The 17,124-nt window shown below is 45.1% G+C and overlaps 1 protein-coding gene across 1 annotated transcript in view; it reads right to left on the bottom strand.

Moving 5' to 3' along the window:
• LOC147122310 (rho GTPase-activating protein 29-like) overlaps positions 1-17,124 on the bottom strand; it is a 121,078-nt gene that overhangs the window by 24,419 nt on the left and 79,535 nt on the right. Inside the window, exons 8-15 of the mRNA XM_085983292.1 lie at positions 11,744-11,808; positions 11,211-11,321; positions 9,993-10,073; positions 9,642-9,830; positions 8,875-9,012; positions 8,492-8,682; positions 7,999-8,174; positions 1,526-1,651 (exon numbers count right to left, since the gene is read on the bottom strand). Coding sequence (XP_085839418.1) covers positions 1,526-1,651; positions 7,999-8,174; positions 8,492-8,682; positions 8,875-9,012; positions 9,642-9,830; positions 9,993-10,073; positions 11,211-11,321; positions 11,744-11,808 — 1,077 coding nt within the window. The remainder of the gene's footprint in view (positions 1-1,525; positions 1,652-7,998; positions 8,175-8,491; positions 8,683-8,874; positions 9,013-9,641; positions 9,831-9,992; positions 10,074-11,210; positions 11,322-11,743; positions 11,809-17,124) is intronic.

The following is a 17,124-nucleotide window of genomic DNA, read 5'->3' as shown; positions in this document are numbered from 1 at the left end:
CTTCAGTAACGTCAATATATTAGCCTAGATATTCCAGTTGTGTCACCATACCCCTGAAGTGCAGTGGGACAGAATCTCTGTCCACCCATCTGGTCCTGCCATAGCCCTATCGCAGACCTAGGAATAGGTACATTTAATTAGTAGGGGTGGACATCCCAACTAGTTTTGGCACTAATGGGGCACATACCCCATTTTCGAGTGCTGCTTTGTGTCAGAGGGGTGAAAGTAAGATACAGGGTGATCTGGGTAAATATTTCAAAGCCTTTATTTCTGCTCCCTTGCTGATGGGGCCCAAACAGCAATTTCTTAGATTGATTTTTACTTGAATACAGCACTGTGGGGGTCCACATACACGCCTCTAATTTCCTGCCTCTCCACTCTCAGTGTGCTAGATTTCCACATCATAATAGCGCAGAATTTCTAAGCTATTTTCTCTAGATGGCTTTGTGTTAGATTATGCAGCATAACGTGTTGCAAAGTATTGGCGAAGAACAGATGCAAGTATGTAGCAGAAATCCTTCCCTTAAAAAGGGCTAATTAATAAATGTATAAGACAAAGGGTTCTATAAGTTTCCCATCTCTCCTCATAAGGCACTGGTGGAAAAATAATGTTAATGCATTGGCTAATGCAGCAACAGTGGACACAAGACAATTTCCACAGTTGACAAACTATATGAAGTATTCAAAATGAGCTAAGTGTTCCTGATGTCTGCAAGTGGCCTGCAGGGCAGAGTAGAGCACTACAACTGGCTTAAATGTCCTTGGGTTAGAGAAGTGTAAAGAAAAGTCAGGCACATTACCTGACCATGGGGGGAGGGGGCTGTGAAGAGAGAGAGAGAGAGAATGAATGGAGAGTGATGGTGGGGGAGGGAAAGAGGACAGAAAATCACAGCTTTGCCTGATCCGGATTCTCACCACATGTTCTCGACTGCACATTCTAGCAAGAATTCTGGGATAGTGATCATGAACAGAATACCAACTGATATTTTTTACATTCTCTATCCAAAGGGCACTGATACCAAGTGTACTATCCTACTAGTGCCCTAGTTGAGATCAATTAACGGAGTACAGATGGAAATTAAAGCCAAGACTCTCCTGGTCTGTACTGCTGTTTCATACTGGGCAGTGTACTTAGCAACTGAATCATTGGGAAGCACTTTCCTCCAAATAATTTGAGTCTAATAACTATGGAAATGATCCATGTCCACAGTTGCTATATTAGCACTGTTTCCCCTACTAGCAACCTGAGATACAACCACTCTACCTATTCAGGAGCTTTACATTATATTACCATATTTGTGGCATGCTGTAGCAAATTCAGTTTTGTAACATCCAATGTCCAAGTTTTCCTAGCATTTGAAATAAATTGATAACATTTGAGTTAAAACATTTTTCAGGTATAGCAGATTGTTGTTACTAGTGACTGAGTACTTGTAAAATAGCGTACCCGAAGAATGAGCTAAAACCAAGCATCTCCAGATCACCCAGAATATAGTAATTGCAATAAAAGCTTTTGGTTACACACCTGGACTAGCAGAGGGAGAATCCATGGATCGCGACTCACTGCTTCCTCCTCCACTTTCTGAATCACTACACATACCACTCCCCTGGGTACCCAAGGGCCAAGCTCTAAATGGCCCATGACTCCGGACTGTTGAAACAAAAACAGGCAAGCATTGGTAATGATACACATCTGATAATATTGCCTGATATTAAAAGATCCCATGATACTATTTCGAAGAAGAGCAGGGGAGTTATCCCCGGTGTCCTGGCCAATATTTATCCCTCAACCAATTATCACTAAAACAGATTATCTGGTCATCATCACATTGCTGTTTTTGGGAGCTTGCTGTGTGCAAATTGGCTGCCACGTTTCCTACATTACAACAGTGGCTACACTTCAAAAAGTACTTCATTGGCTGTAAAGCGCTTTGAGACGTCCGGTAGTTGTGAAAGGCGCTATATAAATGCAAGTCTTTCTTTTCTTTTGATGAAGCCATATCCTTGGCACAACAGACCATCTCATATAACCAGGCAGTAAAAATATAAACAAAAGAAAAACTATTTCCCATGAAATGGTAAAACTGAACAGGATATGCAGTAGCATTGAACAATGGGACTACAAATACTCAGTTCCACAGCATGGGGTGATGCAGGATTGATCCTCCACTCTGCTAAACCTGGTTGGAGTGCTGTCTGTTGATCAGACCTCGAGTGGAAGTTGTGTTTTTACATGAGCAAGGGAAAAATCTGACATTGAATTCCATCTTGGGCACTTCCTCATGTCTCTTATCGACTAACCAAAGGGGCACTGACAGTTGCGTGAGAGCAAGTCACCTCTTCAGTACCTTAGCAGAAGGGTTTTGAGTTCAGATGGACCAAAGAAACGAGAGAGACAATTTAGCCAGGAAAATGACAAAACAGGATTAATTATATAGCTTTAGATGTAACATTTCTCATTCTTCAAATAAAAATATAGGGGGAAAAATTCGGTATCGCCCACTTTGGGGCATTAATATCAGCTGGGCACAAATTATCGCTGCCATATTCGTTTCCAGTGCCCCTGGAGGTGATTGGAGCGCTAAATCAAGCACCACACACCTCTCTTAGGGCGCTAACGTCGGGGAACGAGGCGCTACCTCAGAGTGCTACTCAAGCTCAGGCGATGTCCATCACCTCGTACTCAGACAGACTGGCGCCTTCCAGTTCTTAAAGGGGAGGGTCCATCTTGCTGCACAGCCACACCCTGCTCATTGCAGCATTTGACCTCAGCCTACAAGCAGGTAAAAATCTTCAGCAAAGATTCATGATGGCGAATCAGAGTCCCAGGGAGAGAGCTCGCCGGTTTAGTGACCAGGCATTGGTGGTTCTGGTTGGTACTGTGGAACGCCGATGGGCAGTGCTGTTTCCAGAGACTGGCAGGAGGCCATTGCCCTGGGAGTTTACAAGGGTGTGGAGGGAGGTGGCCCAGCACGTTTCATCCAGGAGCCTGGTCCAAAGGACGCATACGCAGTGCCGCAAGAAGTTCAACGACCTCACTCGGGTGGTCAGGGTGAGTACATGCTTGAAAAGCTTCTACATCCGACCATCTCAACCTCACTCCGTGCACAGACGGTCTAAATTCCCAAATCCCCAACAAATAAAAGTCACATGCACATCCCACACTTTGCAGACATTAACGGCTATTCAACTATGGTAGGCACATCTGCCAAACACATGGCTGCACACTCACTCAGATGCTGTCCTTTTTCTTGCAGGTCAAGCTTTCACAAACGGAGGGAGCAACAACGCACAGGAGGATAGGCGGAGCTGCAGCCCCTCACACAACTGGAGGAGCGAGTCCACAGTCTCATCGCCAGTCATGTCGTTGGCGCTGTGGCCGTTAGAGAGATCAACCCCCTTGGGGACAGCAACGGTATGTTCATCAGCTTTCTCTCCTCTCTCATACTGCTTCCCCCTCACAACACCATCCTTTTACACTTTCCATCTAACTATACTGTCTCCATTCCTTACTCCCTTCCTGCCCTCACGTTAAAGCCACTCTTTCAGATAGTGACCCTCCAGCCTGTCCCTCAGCCTCCCAGTTGCAGCGACATAGAGAGAGGAGGAGGAACACGAAGCCCGCGCCTCACCACCTGCGTCTCCCGAGGGCGAGACATCCAACACTGGGGCCACGCATTGGAGCAGGGGATTTGGATCTGATCTGGGTGAAGCTCCGGTACCAAGCGGGCTGCAGCAACGCCATGGGGGGAGAGAAGCTCGGGGGCCATCTCCCCGGAGGGTGAGTGCGCGCACGAGTCCTGCTGTACAGGGCTCAGATGAGGACCTCGATATAGCGGCGATGAACACTCAGGCAATGAGCATGCGTACGGAGCTCATGGGGCAATGGCAAGAGTGCCCAACAGCATGGATGCACTGGCTAGGAGCGTGGAGGATTCTGCCGCCAGCACAGCTGTCATCTGTGTGTAAACCCTTGAACCCATCCTTGCCTTGTTGCAGAGGATGCTGGAATTGCAGAGACCGTGGGGACCCAGACCCCATGCCGCGTGTAATGGGTGAGGCGGCAGCATCTATTGCAGCACAGGCCGAGGCAACGCAACGGCATAGTGCTGGAATCAAGTCATTGGTTGGTGCCATCCAATGTCAGACTGCTCTCACGCAAGCGCTGACTGCTGCCATCGTCGCTGGGTCACCCACAGTCCATCGGGGATCTCACAGTGCCGCAGCAGGCCAGCAATCTGTGCTCGAGCAGATAGTTCCAGATGCTGAGGTACTGCCCTGGGGGAGTGGCAGTGTGTCGGTTGAGCAGGCAGGTGCTGTCCTCTCTCAGGATGACATCATTCTTGCTGTCACCAGTGACACTCCGCCATTGCACTTGCCACAGCCTGCAACACAGCCAGCCCAGACTGCTGCCACCCATGCAGAGTTGGTGCAGTCTGCAGCCGTTCTGGTCGATGGCGTCCTTCAAGGCCATCTGCAGTCTCTGGATCTAACATTCAGCAGCCTTCCGCCAGCCTTGCTGCAGTCACTGGGGCCACATTACAGAGGAGCTGTAGGGTGGGAAGTGCGAAGGGGAGGGAGATCATCTTCGAAGGGCGAATAACTAAAAATTCTCAAACAAATTGAAGGAATGTTTGTCCCAAAGCTGGATATTTATGTTAATATATTGTTCAATTTGTTGACGCTCATCTCGATGTGGTAAGAACCAGTTTTGTTAGTTAATGAATTGTTGTGTTTGTTACTGGTTGTGCTTAATAAGACAGTTTGTCAGAAAAATAAAATTTTTATTGAAACTTGACAACTTTGCTCATTTTACTCATTGGAGCTAATAGGGGCTGCGGAATGGTTGTAACGATGTGCTTGTTCATCCCAAAAGCTATCTTCTCTGTCATTCATCTGAAGCGGTGTCTTATCAGGCGTTCACGAGCGGCCCTTGCAGAAGCAACATTGAGTGCCTCCCTCCCACGTTGCTGCTGCTCATCCTCCTCTTCATCCTCCTCCTCTGCTCCCTCTTCCTCCTCCCAAGGTGGTGCACCAATCCCTGGTGGCAATGACCAAGTCCTCATAATTGCGAGGTTGTGAAGCATGCAGCACACAACTATGAAAAGTGATACTCGATCGGGGGAGTACTGCAGGGCTCCTCCATAGTGGTCAAGACACCGGAACCGTTGTTTCAAGATGCTGATCGTCTGTTCAATGAGGTTCCTGGTGGCACTGTGGCTCTCATTGTATGTGAGCTCAGCAGGAGTGTTGGGGTTACGGAGCGGTGTCATCAGCCAGGTGCAGAGTGGATAACCCTTATCCCCGAGGAGCCAGCCACGAGGGTGATGTGGTAGTTGGAACAGGTCTGGGACACCAGTCTGGCGCAGGATGAATGCATCATGGCTGCTGCCAGGATAACGGGCATTGATGGTAAGGATGCGCTGTCTGTGGTCGCAAACCAACTGGACGTTGAGAGTGGAAGCCTTTGTGGTTGCGGAAAACCTCTGCATTTTCATGAGGTGCCCACAATGCCACCTGCGTGCAGTCAATGGCGCCCTGAACCATGGGGAAGCCCGCTATCCTAGCGAAGCCACATGTGTGTTCACGTTGTTTGTCTCGGGTCATGGGGAAAGAGATGTACTCCCTTCTCCTTTGGTATAGAACATTTGTGACCTCCCAGATGCAACAATGGATGGCAAACTGGGAGATATTCGCAATATCCCCAGTTGAAGCCTGGAAGGGGCCTCTGGCATAGAAATTGAGAGCCACTTTCACCTTCACTGCCACTGACAGGGATGTCCTAATCCTGAGCTGAGGCTGGAGCTTTGGTTGCAGGAGGTGGCAGAGCTCTGTGACCACCTCCTTGCTGAAGCGCAGCCTTCTAAACACTGTTCCTCTGACAAATGAATGTAGGAGAATTGCTCCCAGAATACCCTGGGAGGGTAAGGTCTCCTGTGCAGAGCCCTGTTGGCCCTCCTCCCTCTGCCACGTTTGCCACTTCCTCTCTGTGCCTCTGCTGCCTCCAAAGGTGACACTGGAGGACGTGCCCCGTGTTAGTACAGCCCCCATTTAATCTTCTAAATATGGTAGTAATAAAGCTGACAGGAATGGGAACCTGAAAAGTGTTGGTGAGGAACAAAACTCCTTGTAGGGCAGCGTTAAATGTCTCCAGATGCCTCTCTCCCTCTCTCAACCTGCGTATACAGAATATTTTGCCGACAGGAAAAAGCAGGAATTGTACGCCTTTAAATAGCACTCCCCCAGCTCCCAGCCGACAGCCGTTCCTAGCGGCAGGCGCTAAGGCAGGGGGCGAGAATCAATTTCTGGTCCGGGGTGCTACGCGCATTGATGACATCACGATCTCCGGGCACAGGAGATCGTGGCGGTAGTGTTCAGCGCCACCGCAAAGTGCCAGGTCAATTTTGCGGGTGGTGCTAAAATCGCTGTGCTCGGGCGGTAAGTCATTAGAGCTAACGGAGGGCGCTAACCAACCAAATTTTTCCCCTATAGTCTATATAGATTAAATCTGGCAATCTAGTGGAATTTTATTTGGTATATTTATCCCTTATAAGGAGATTCTGCACCAAGCAAGTTTACATCAATGGGGTAGATTTTAACTATCTGGCAACTAACCGTTGGGAGCACGCCCCATTGACAAAATATGTGGCGAGCTGCATGCACGGGCGTCCAAATGCAGCTCGTTGCTCTTACCCAGAGGCCAACCTGGCCATGAAACATGTAGAAAACGTAGGTCTGGGTAGGGGAGAGGAGCCCGAGGCCGGAGCAGCCCACATATTCTTCTGGAGCTTGGAGAAGCACTCGTGCTCCTCTTCGACCCACAAAAATAACTTCAACATTTATTTTTTCAGGCCTCTTCTGCTGTATTGCTAGTTATTAACCAGGCAGAGCATCCATGGCAAACCCTTCACTCATTTGGCATCGGGGTCCTATGTACATCACAGGAGGCTGATTTAAATAGATTAACGAGGATCCTGCCTAATTCAGGTGGGCAGCCAGTGGCAGAGCAGGAACTGGTGGTTAAGTATATCACCTCCATTTTAACTCGTCTCAGTTGAAATCCCTCCAAATGACCTGGTCTCAGAAATTCAATACAAACTAGTCAAATTTGCAGATGATACCAAACTACAAAGAGCAGTAGAATTGGTGGAGGCAGCTCAGAAATTACAGAACGAGTTGGACAAAAGATACAAGTGGGAGGAACAATTGACAACGATTCACAATACAAATTTCAGAGAACTAGAGACTACCAAAAAGGAAGAAAAGGAACAGCACAAGAAACCAGCCCTCTGAAGCATTCTGGATCTTTCAAGTCATCCTTGTGAATGGAATATCCAAACCAAAATTAAAGCAAAGATGTGCTACTGACAATAAATGACCTTTCCCTGTGACAGAAACACAAATGTAAAAGACAAGAAAAAAATAGACTACACAGGGATAGATCTGTATTAGTGAAAGGTACAAGGTAGATGACAAAAGTTTCTTAGAAACAGATATCCTATTATTTTTCCAATAAATTTTCAAAGTTACTCTAGTTTTCAGAGGGCAAGGGTAGAAGACATTCAAATGACTGGTAATGACACTCAATAGCAACACATGGCTGAAAGCATCTCCCAGCTTCTGGGTATCACTAACCTTTCCCCTAAATTTAGTTCTGCTTTTCTGTCTCCTACCACCATGTTACTTCCTTAAGCAACAATAGCCCAGGTTTGTAGGCTGTATATTTAAATTGATCTGATAAAAACATATAGCTGAAGAAAGGATATATTTTAATTATTTTATTTTCTGCAAATCTCCAAAGCACCTTATCAAGCAATGAAATGTGCTGAAAATCTAGTAGCATGTCATTGGACAGGATGAAATCAATTACTGCTTCAAAACAATCTAGTCACCAGGGACATAATTGAACCTGTAAAATCTAATATAAAGCAATTAAGTATCATTATAATCTTGAACATATTGTATGTGAGAAAAAATCATTGTATTCCTCTTAATTACCTTGCAGATCAGTGCTACTATTTGACTGCTTCTCTCCAATATTATTGGACCTAATGTGAAGAGGACTTTCAACATCAGGTGACTGAAGAGGAAGATCACCTGAGGTACCTGAAGTCTGTGACAAATTTCCTTGTGATGAATGGGGGCTATTTGTTGCTCTTTTAATAAATGGAAGCCTACAGAGGAAAGAAAGTAACTGTAAAAGGAAAACATGTTCAACAATTTATTACAATCAATTTATTCTTAAGAGTTTGGAGGTGGGGAAGAAGGGAGATAATCGCTGTTTCTGCCTCAGTACAGCCCCTGTAAGCGAGGCTGAGATTAAGAATTCAGTGAGGGGGGAAAAAAAACACAAGCACAAACCTACATTATGTATCTCTGTGTCCTAGATGATCTATTTGTTACAACATGCCAATTTATCGTGCCACTGTCCCACTCTTACAGATGAGCCCTTCCCCCAAAATAATTAATGACAAACACCCAATGCACTTACCCTCCATTTGAGGAAACCGAAAATTGAAATAAGTATGGCTCCATAGGAACTTCCTCCTTTGGTAAACTTTTGACAAATTCTGAATACTGTTGCCCTGGTTCATATAACTTGGTATTTTCACAAAGAGATTGATAGTTAACAGGAAGGGAGACCGCTTGGGCATGCTGCATCTGAAACAAGTTGACTGTCACCTGAAAGAGTCATAATTATTCTTATTGAAGTATACTCTGCAAAAGATAGTAGTTTTGCAACTTAAATTTCCATGCTTTTAAATGTAATAAAAGGATTTATATATGTACACTTATCAATTCTAGTCTCTTCAGCCAAAACTATTTCATATAAGTTATAACTACGCAAGCATGATTGGCAGAACACGGTCTTACTGATTTTAAGGTGAGATCGCACTGGTAGACGAGTTCACGTAGTTGTGTCAGTATATCACTCTTGACGTTTTCCATATTGCTTCGTTTTTCATTGGCATCTGATATAGAAGCTTTGAAATGATCTCCAGCCTCTTCAGCCTGCAAAACAGATATTTCAAAATTATAAACAATTCTGCATGGATCCAGTCATTATTGTCCTAATTTTAAAAGTAATTGAACATTTAAGGCAAAAATCACTATACAGACAACTTTAACACTAGGATACTACATCCATTTAAAATGGGGACGTTTGGATGAAATCTTCACTCTACACCTCAGAAATATGATAGACATGCAGTATTCATCAACTTCGATTGAATGAAAAAAATAATGACACTTACTATCTGTTAATGTTTTATCAAATAGTACTTTTTACTTCCAAGAAAATGCTCCATGTATTAAACAGTATATTGTATCCAAGGATTAGCAATGACAACAATCAATTAAAGTACCCTAAATTAATTATCATGATCAGGATAATAAGTGTAGAGAAAAATCAGTTAACATTTTTAACTGTCAAACTGATGTTAACAATTATTGTGCCAAACATATAGTGCCGTTTATGCAGCTGGGTGAGTCAAATTTTGAAGCACATAATTCAAATCTTCAGTCTACACCCTCAAATTGAGTTAAATAATGCAGCATTCTTAATGGAGCTGCAAAAAGAGTGGTCACTTTTACCCTGGGAGAAAACATCCTGTAGGTTTTAAAATGGTTTAAAAAATTACTTTTTGTAAAGCATCTTCTTCCAGTTTTCTTTTTTTTTCAAGATGTCTGTTGTAATTTCCAGTTAGCCCACTACTTAAAGTCAAATGTTCCTCTTCTGCTCGAATTGTAGAAGACTTTGCCTTCTCATATTCTTCTTGGCGCTGAATGTACAATAGATTTGCTTTCCTATGGGATGTTTCTGCCTCATGCTGTCAAGTACATAAAAGGATCTTAATATTTATAAGATGTGCACTTCTTTTTCAAAATAAAACAATAAATGGGGAGCAAGTCAAAAAGGAGCAGATTAAGTTTTTAAAATCTGTAGTTAGACAGGTTAAAGCTTATTTTAAAGAGTAGGTAGAACATAGTACCATTTTCCTTTGTTCTCTCTGCCACTGTTCTTTAATTTCTTTACGCTGCTTATCCAGTTCATTTCTTCGCAACAGAAGTGGCTGCAAAAACATTTAAAACAAAGTACCACTTTATGCCATAGTTGACAACCCTTCTGGTTTCTAAAAATATTAATACAATATTAGTATGGATTCAAAGGATTATATTGCAAGAGTCAAACTGCAATTTCAAATGTTGACATATGCATCTGAAATGATCCCACGTTCAAGGTTATACAAGTTATGAAGATAATTTTGCACATCCAATTCCCCTATATAATACATGTTTAATCTTAAACAAACTACATGGAAGAGGTGCTGCTCCTCGTCGTGAATTTCTGTTTCAGACTAGGAGGAGGGGAGCCGGGCATGGCGGTTGGAGGCCGGACGTGAGCATGAGAGGCAGGCCCCGGGCCGTTGCAAATTTGAACCGGCGACAGTGCGGGAAGCTCGCAGTTCGAGGGGAAGGAGGGCGAGCCGGGCATGGAGACCTGAGGCCAGACGGTGAGCGTGAGAAGAAGGACACCATATTGTGGAGCCGGCAACAGGGAGGAGGAGTCCGCGGAGACGGAGCGGCTGATGGACATCGCGTTCCCACTGCCATTGGACGCAATTGAATTGACTTTTACTGAACATGGCGCTGTAGAATAGCGACGTGTCTCTGTGAGCTCCCACAGCCTATTGTGGAAGTGATCGGGGAGTAAAAACATTCCATTGTAGTAATACATATGGCAAATAAAATTGATTTGAATTTGAACAGAAGGGGGGAGGAGAAAAATAAACTGCTCACTTCCCATACTATTACTGTACATCTCCTAGCAGATCACTTGCCTGCCCACTCAAGGAATAGCATGTGGATACCAAAAAGTAGAGAAAAAAATAGGTGAGACAGAATTGAAAATTATACATTCCCAGAAATACAAAGAATAGGCAATGTTTTGATAAGCCCCAGAGAACCAACAAGTTATATTTAGGTGGGAAATAAACTCAAAACAAAAGTTATGATTCAGTAATTACTGAGTGCAAACCCCTCATGACTTAGCGTTTCAATGGGCAACTGGTGTCATTAAATAAAAGTAAGTATTTATAGGGGTAAGTTTATGAATTTGCAATAGTGAAATAATAAACATTCTTTGCAATGCGTTTAGGCAAAAGGGATTTTGCTGGGCAAAAGAAATACAAAACATGCAAATAACTCACCTGAATAAATTTATTTGATTGGAGGCCTGTTCCAGCTTGAAGAAGAGCCTGACTATACTCAACATCATTTTCAAAAGCAGACATATACACTGACTGAAAAGGCATGTGTACCTGTTTAAAAAAAAAATTAAAATATTAACATACTGTATTTTGGTCAGATGATCGTTAGCCCATCTAGCCTATGCCCCCAATTATCCTTTTTCCTATGAGGTAGCTTTATCATTTATAAAATGTAATAACTATGTATTTGAATGGATGCAGGAACTGGTTTATTTCCTTTCTGATGTATCTTAAAAAGCTCCTGTTTGACTGCTTACCCTAATAATTTCTTGCATATCGCTCAAGAAATCTGATCTGAATTGCTTATTTATTTACCTCATCTTGAATCTATGCCCTCCTCCCCATTCTTGTCTGTATATGGCAGAAAAACTCTTTAGAAAAAATGGAAGTTGATAACTTGATAAACAGCTTATTTGGCAAAAGTACTTGAAGGAATAATGCATCCCCTTAACATTAGACATGATGATATTTACCTGTTGGCCAATAAATGTCTTAGCTGACTCTGCCAATTTTGAAAAACTTCTTGCATATTCCATATCTGCACAAGTTAAAAAAAATTGTTAGAAATATATTCCCTATATAAATAGCAAAAGGGTATCAAAGGAAGGGTGGGGCTGATTAGGGGCCAAAAAGGCGATCTTCTTGTGGAGTCAGGGAGCATGCCTTCATTAAAGAGAGGATGCTGCCAACGTCACAGTAAATGAGGATGTAGTAGAGAAATTAGATAGGATTTAAATTTTTTTTATTTTATTCGTTTATGGGATCAGGGCGTCGCTGGCAAGGCCAGCATTTATTGCCCATCCCTAGTTGCCCTTGAGAAGGTGGTGGTGAGCCGCCTTCTTGAACCGCTGCGGTCCGTGTGGTGAAGGTACTCCCACAGCGCTGTTAGGGAGGGAGTTCCAGGATTTTGACCCAGCGACGATGAAGGATCGGCGATATACTTCTAAGTCAGGATGGTGTGTGACTTGGAGGGGAACTTGGAGGTGGTGGTGTTCCCATGTGTCTGCTGCCCTTGTCCTAGGTGGAAGAGGTCGCGGGTTTGGGAGGTGCTGCCGAAGAAGCCTTGGCGAGTTGCTGCAGTGCATCTTGTAGATGGTACACACTGCAGCCACGGTACGCCGGTGGTGGAGGGAGTGAACGTTTAAGGTGGTGGATGGGGTGCCAATCAAGCAGGCTGCTTTGTCCTGGATGGTGTCGAGCTTCTCGTTGTTGGAGCTGCACTCATCCAGGCAAGTGGAGAGTATTCCATCACACTCCTTACTTGTGCCTTGTAGACGGTGGAAAGGCTTTGAGGAGTCAGGAGGTGAGACACTTGCCATAGAATACCTAGCCTCTGACCTGCTTTTGTTGCCACAGTATTTATGTGGCTGGTCCAGTAAAGTTTCTGGTTAATAGTGACCCCCAGGATGTTGATAGTGGGGGATTCGGCGATGGTAATGCCGTTGAACGTCAAGGGGAGGTGGTTAGAGTCTCGCTTATTGGAGATAGTCATTGCCTGGCACTTCTGTGGCGTGAATGTTACCTGCTACTTATCAGCCCAAGCCTGAACGTCGTCCAGGTATTGTTGCATGCGGGCATGGACTGCTGTATTATCTGTGGAGTTGCGAATGGCGCTGAACACTGTGTAGTCATCCCCATTTCTGACCTTATGTTGGACGGAAGGTCATTGATGAAGCAGCTGAAGATGGTTGGACATAGGACACTGCCCCGAGGAACTCCTGCAGCGATGTCCTGGGGCTGTGATGATTGACCTTCAACCACCACAACCATCTTCCTTTGTGCTAGGTATGACTCCAGCCAGTGGAGCGTTTTCCCCCCCGATTCCCATTGACTTCAGTTTTACTAGGGCTCCTTGATGCCAGACTGGGTCAAATGCTGCCTTGATGTCAAGGGCAGTCACTCTCACCTCACCTCTGGAATTCAGCTCCTTTGTCCATGTTTGGACCAAGGCTGTAATGAGGTCGGGAGCCGAGTGGTCTTGGCAGAACCCAAACTGGGCATCAGTGAGCAGGTTATTGGTGAGTAAGTGCCGCTTGATAGAACTGTCGATGACACCTTCCATCACTTTGCTGATGATTGAGAGTAGACTGATGGGGCGGTAATTGGCCGGGTTGGATTTGTCCTGCTTTTTGTGGACAGGACATACGTGGACAGTTTTCCACATGGTTGGATAGATGCCAGTGTTGTAGTTGTACTGGAACAGCTTGGCTAGAGGCGTGGCTAGTTCTGGAGCACAAGTCTTCAGCACGATAGCCGGGATGTTGTCGGGGCCCATAGCCTTTGCTATATCCAGTGCGCTCAGCTGTTTCTTGATATCACGTGGAGTGAATCGAATTGGCTGAAGAATGGCTTCTGTGATGGTGGGGACCTCGGGAGTAGGCCGATATGGATCATCCACTCGACACTTCTGGCTGAAGTTGGTTGCAAACGCTTCAGCCTTGTCTTTTGCACTCACATGCTGGGCTCCACCATCATTGAGGATGGGGATATTATTGGAGCCTCCTCCTCCCGTTAGTTGTTTAATGGTCCACCACCATTCACGACTGGATGTGGCAGGACTGCAGAGCTTTGATCTGATCCATTGATTGTGGGATCGCTTAGCCCAGTCTATAGCATGATGATTCCGCTATTTAGCATGCTGTGTTGCAGCTTCCCCAGGTTGGCACCTCATTTTTAGGTACGCCTGGTGCTGCTCCTGGCATGCTCTTCTACACTCGTCGTTGAACCAGGGTTGGTCCCCTGGCTTGGTGGTAATGGTAGAGTGAGGGATATGCCGGGCCATGAGGTTACAGATTGTGGTGGAATACAATTCTGCTGCGGCTGATGGCCCACATGGATGCCCAGTTTTGAGCTGGTAGATCGGTTCTGAATCTATCCCATTTAGCATGGTGGTAGTGCCACACAACACGATGGAGGGTGTTCTCAGTGTGAAGACGGGAACAGCAGCGTAGTGGTAATGTCACTGGGCTAGTAGTCCAGAGGCCTGGACTAATGATCCAGAAACGTGAGTTCAAATCCCACCACAGGAACTGGGGAATTTAAATTCAATTAATTAAATAAATCTGGAATAAAAAGCTAGTATCAGTAATGGTAACCATGAAACTAGCGGATTGTCGTAAAAACCCATCTGGTTCACTAATGTCCTTTAGGGAAGGAAATCTGCCGTCCTTACCTGGTCTGGCCCATGTGCGACTCCAGACCCACAGCAATGTGGTTAACTCTTAACAGCCCTCTGACATGGCCTAGCAAGTCACTCAGTTGTAACTAACCACTACAAAACACATAAGAATGAAACTGGACGGACCACCCGGCATCGACCTCGGCACCGGCACACCCAGCCCAGTCAACCCTGCAAAGTCCTCCTCACCAACATCTGGGGACATGTGCTAAAATTGGGAGAGCTGTCCCACAGACGAGTCAAGCAACAGCCTGACATAGTCACACTCACACAATCATACCTTCCAGCCAATGTCCTGAACTCCTCCATCACCATCCCTGGGTATGTCCTGTCCCACCGGCAGGACAGACCCACCAGGGGTGGCGGTACAGTGGTATACAGTCGGGAAGGAGTGGCCCTGGGAGTCCTCAACATTGACTCTGGACCCCATGAAGTCTCATGGCTTCAGGTCAAGCATGGGCAAGGAAACCTCCTGCTGATTGCCACATACCACCCTCCCTCAGCTGATGAATCAGTACTCCTCCATGTTGAACACCACTTGGAAGAAGCACTGAGAGTAGCAAGGGCATAGTACCAACAGGCAGAGTACTAGGCGCAGGCAGGTAGTGCAGGGGTCCCCTGTGGACATCCCCCTCTCAAACAGATACATCACTTTGAGTACTGTTGGGGGGGATGGCCTATCAGAGGAAGGCAGCAGCAGCCAACTTCCTGGCACCTCTGCTGCACAGGATGGGAGGAAAAAGAGGGGTAGAGCTATAGTAATAGGGGATTCTATTATAAGGGGAATAGATAGGCGTTTCTGCGGCTGCAAACGAGACTCCAGGATGGTGTGTTGCCTCCCTGGTGCAAGGGTCAAGGATGTCTCAGAGCGGCTGCAGAACATTTTGGAAGGGGAGGGTGAACAGCCAGTTGTCGTGGTGCATATAGGTACCAACGATATAGGTAAAAACCAGGATGAGGTCCTAAAAGCTGAATATAGGGAGTTAGGAGGTAAATTAAAAAATAGGACATCAAAAAGGTAGTAATCTCAGGATTGCTACCAGTGCCACGTGCTAGTCAGAGTAGAAATAGAAGGATATTTCAGATGAATAGGTGGCTAGAGGAATGGTGCAACGGGGAGGGATTCAAGTTCTTGGGACATTGGAACCGGTTCTGGGGGAGGTGGGACCAGTTCAAAGCGGATGGTTTGCACCTGGGCAAGGCTGGAACCGATGTCCTAGGGGGAGTGTTTGCTAGTGCTCTGGGGGAGGGTTTAAATTAAGATGGCAGGGGGTTGGGAACCTGAGCAGGGGGGCAGAGGAAAGGGAAACAAGGATAAAAGCAAAAGAAAGGAAGGAGAAAAACAAACAAAAGAAAGGAAGGAGAAAAACAAAAGTGGCAGTCAGAGAAATCAAGGGTTTAAATCAAACATGGCCATAGTAAATAATAATTCTAATAGGTCTAAGAGCGTTAAAAAAATAAGCCTGAAGGCTTTGTGTCTTAATGCGAGGAGCATTCGTAATAAGGTGGATGAATTGGCTGCGCAAATAGAGGTAAATGAATATGATTTGGTTGGGATTACGGAAACGTGGCTCAAGGATGGCCAAGGCTGGGAACTCAACATCCAGGGGTATTCGATATTCAGGAAAGATAGGCAAAAAGGAAAGGGAAGTGGGGTAGCATTACTGGTTAAAGAAGGGATTAACACAATTGTAAGGAAGGATATTAGCTCTGATGATGTGGAATCTGTATGGGTAGAATTGAGAAATACCAAGGGGCAGAAAACGTTAGTGGGAGTGGTATATAGACCTCCAAACAGTAATGCAGAGGTTGGGGATGGCATTAAAGGGGAAATTAAAGAAGCGTGCAATAAGGGCACAGCAGTCATCATGGGTGACTTTAATCTACATATGGATTGGGCTAACCAAATTAGTAACAATACTGTGAAGGAGGAATTCCTGGAGTGTTTACGGGATGGTTTCCTGGACCAATATGTCGAGGAACCAACCAGAGATCAGGCCATCTTAGACTGGGTATTATGTAACGAGAAAGGATTAATTAGCAATATTGTTGTACGAGGCCCCTTGGGTCGGAGCGATCATAATATGATCGAATTCTTCATTAAGATGGAGAAAGAAGTAGTTGACTCAGAGACTAGGGTCCTAATTTAAATAAAGGAAACTACGATGGTCTGAGGCGCGAGTTGGGTAGGATTGATTGGGGAATGTCACTCAAAGGATTGACGGTGGATAGGCAATGGCAAACATTCAAAGATCGCATGGATGAACTACAGAAGTTGTTCATCCCAGTTTGGCATAAAAATAAAACAAAAAAGGTGACTCAACCGTGGCTAACAAGGGAAATTAGGGATAGCATAAGATCTAAGGAGAGGACATATAAATTGGCCAGAAAAAGCAATAATCCTGAGGATTGGGAGCAGTTTAGGATTCAACAAAGGAGGACAAAGGGATTAATTAAGAAGGGGAAAATAGGATATGAGAGTAAGCTTGCAGGGGACATAAAAACTGACTGTAAAAGCTTTTATAGATATGTGAAGAGAAAAAGATTGGTGAAGTCAAGCGTAGGTCCCTTGCAGTCAGAATCAGGGGAATTTATAATGGGGAACAAAGAAATGGCTGACCAACTAAATACATATTTTGGTTCTGTCTTCACAAAGGAGGACACAAATAACCTCCC

Source organism: Somniosus microcephalus, chromosome 3 (assembly GCF_052327205.1).
Source record: "Somniosus microcephalus isolate GS21.2 chromosome 3, FLI_Smic_1.0, whole genome shotgun sequence".
Classification (NCBI taxonomy): Eukaryota; Metazoa; Chordata; class Chondrichthyes; order Squaliformes; family Somniosidae; genus Somniosus; species Somniosus microcephalus.
Note: the sequence above shows the minus strand (reverse complement) of the source record. Positions and strands in the feature narration are given on the sequence as shown.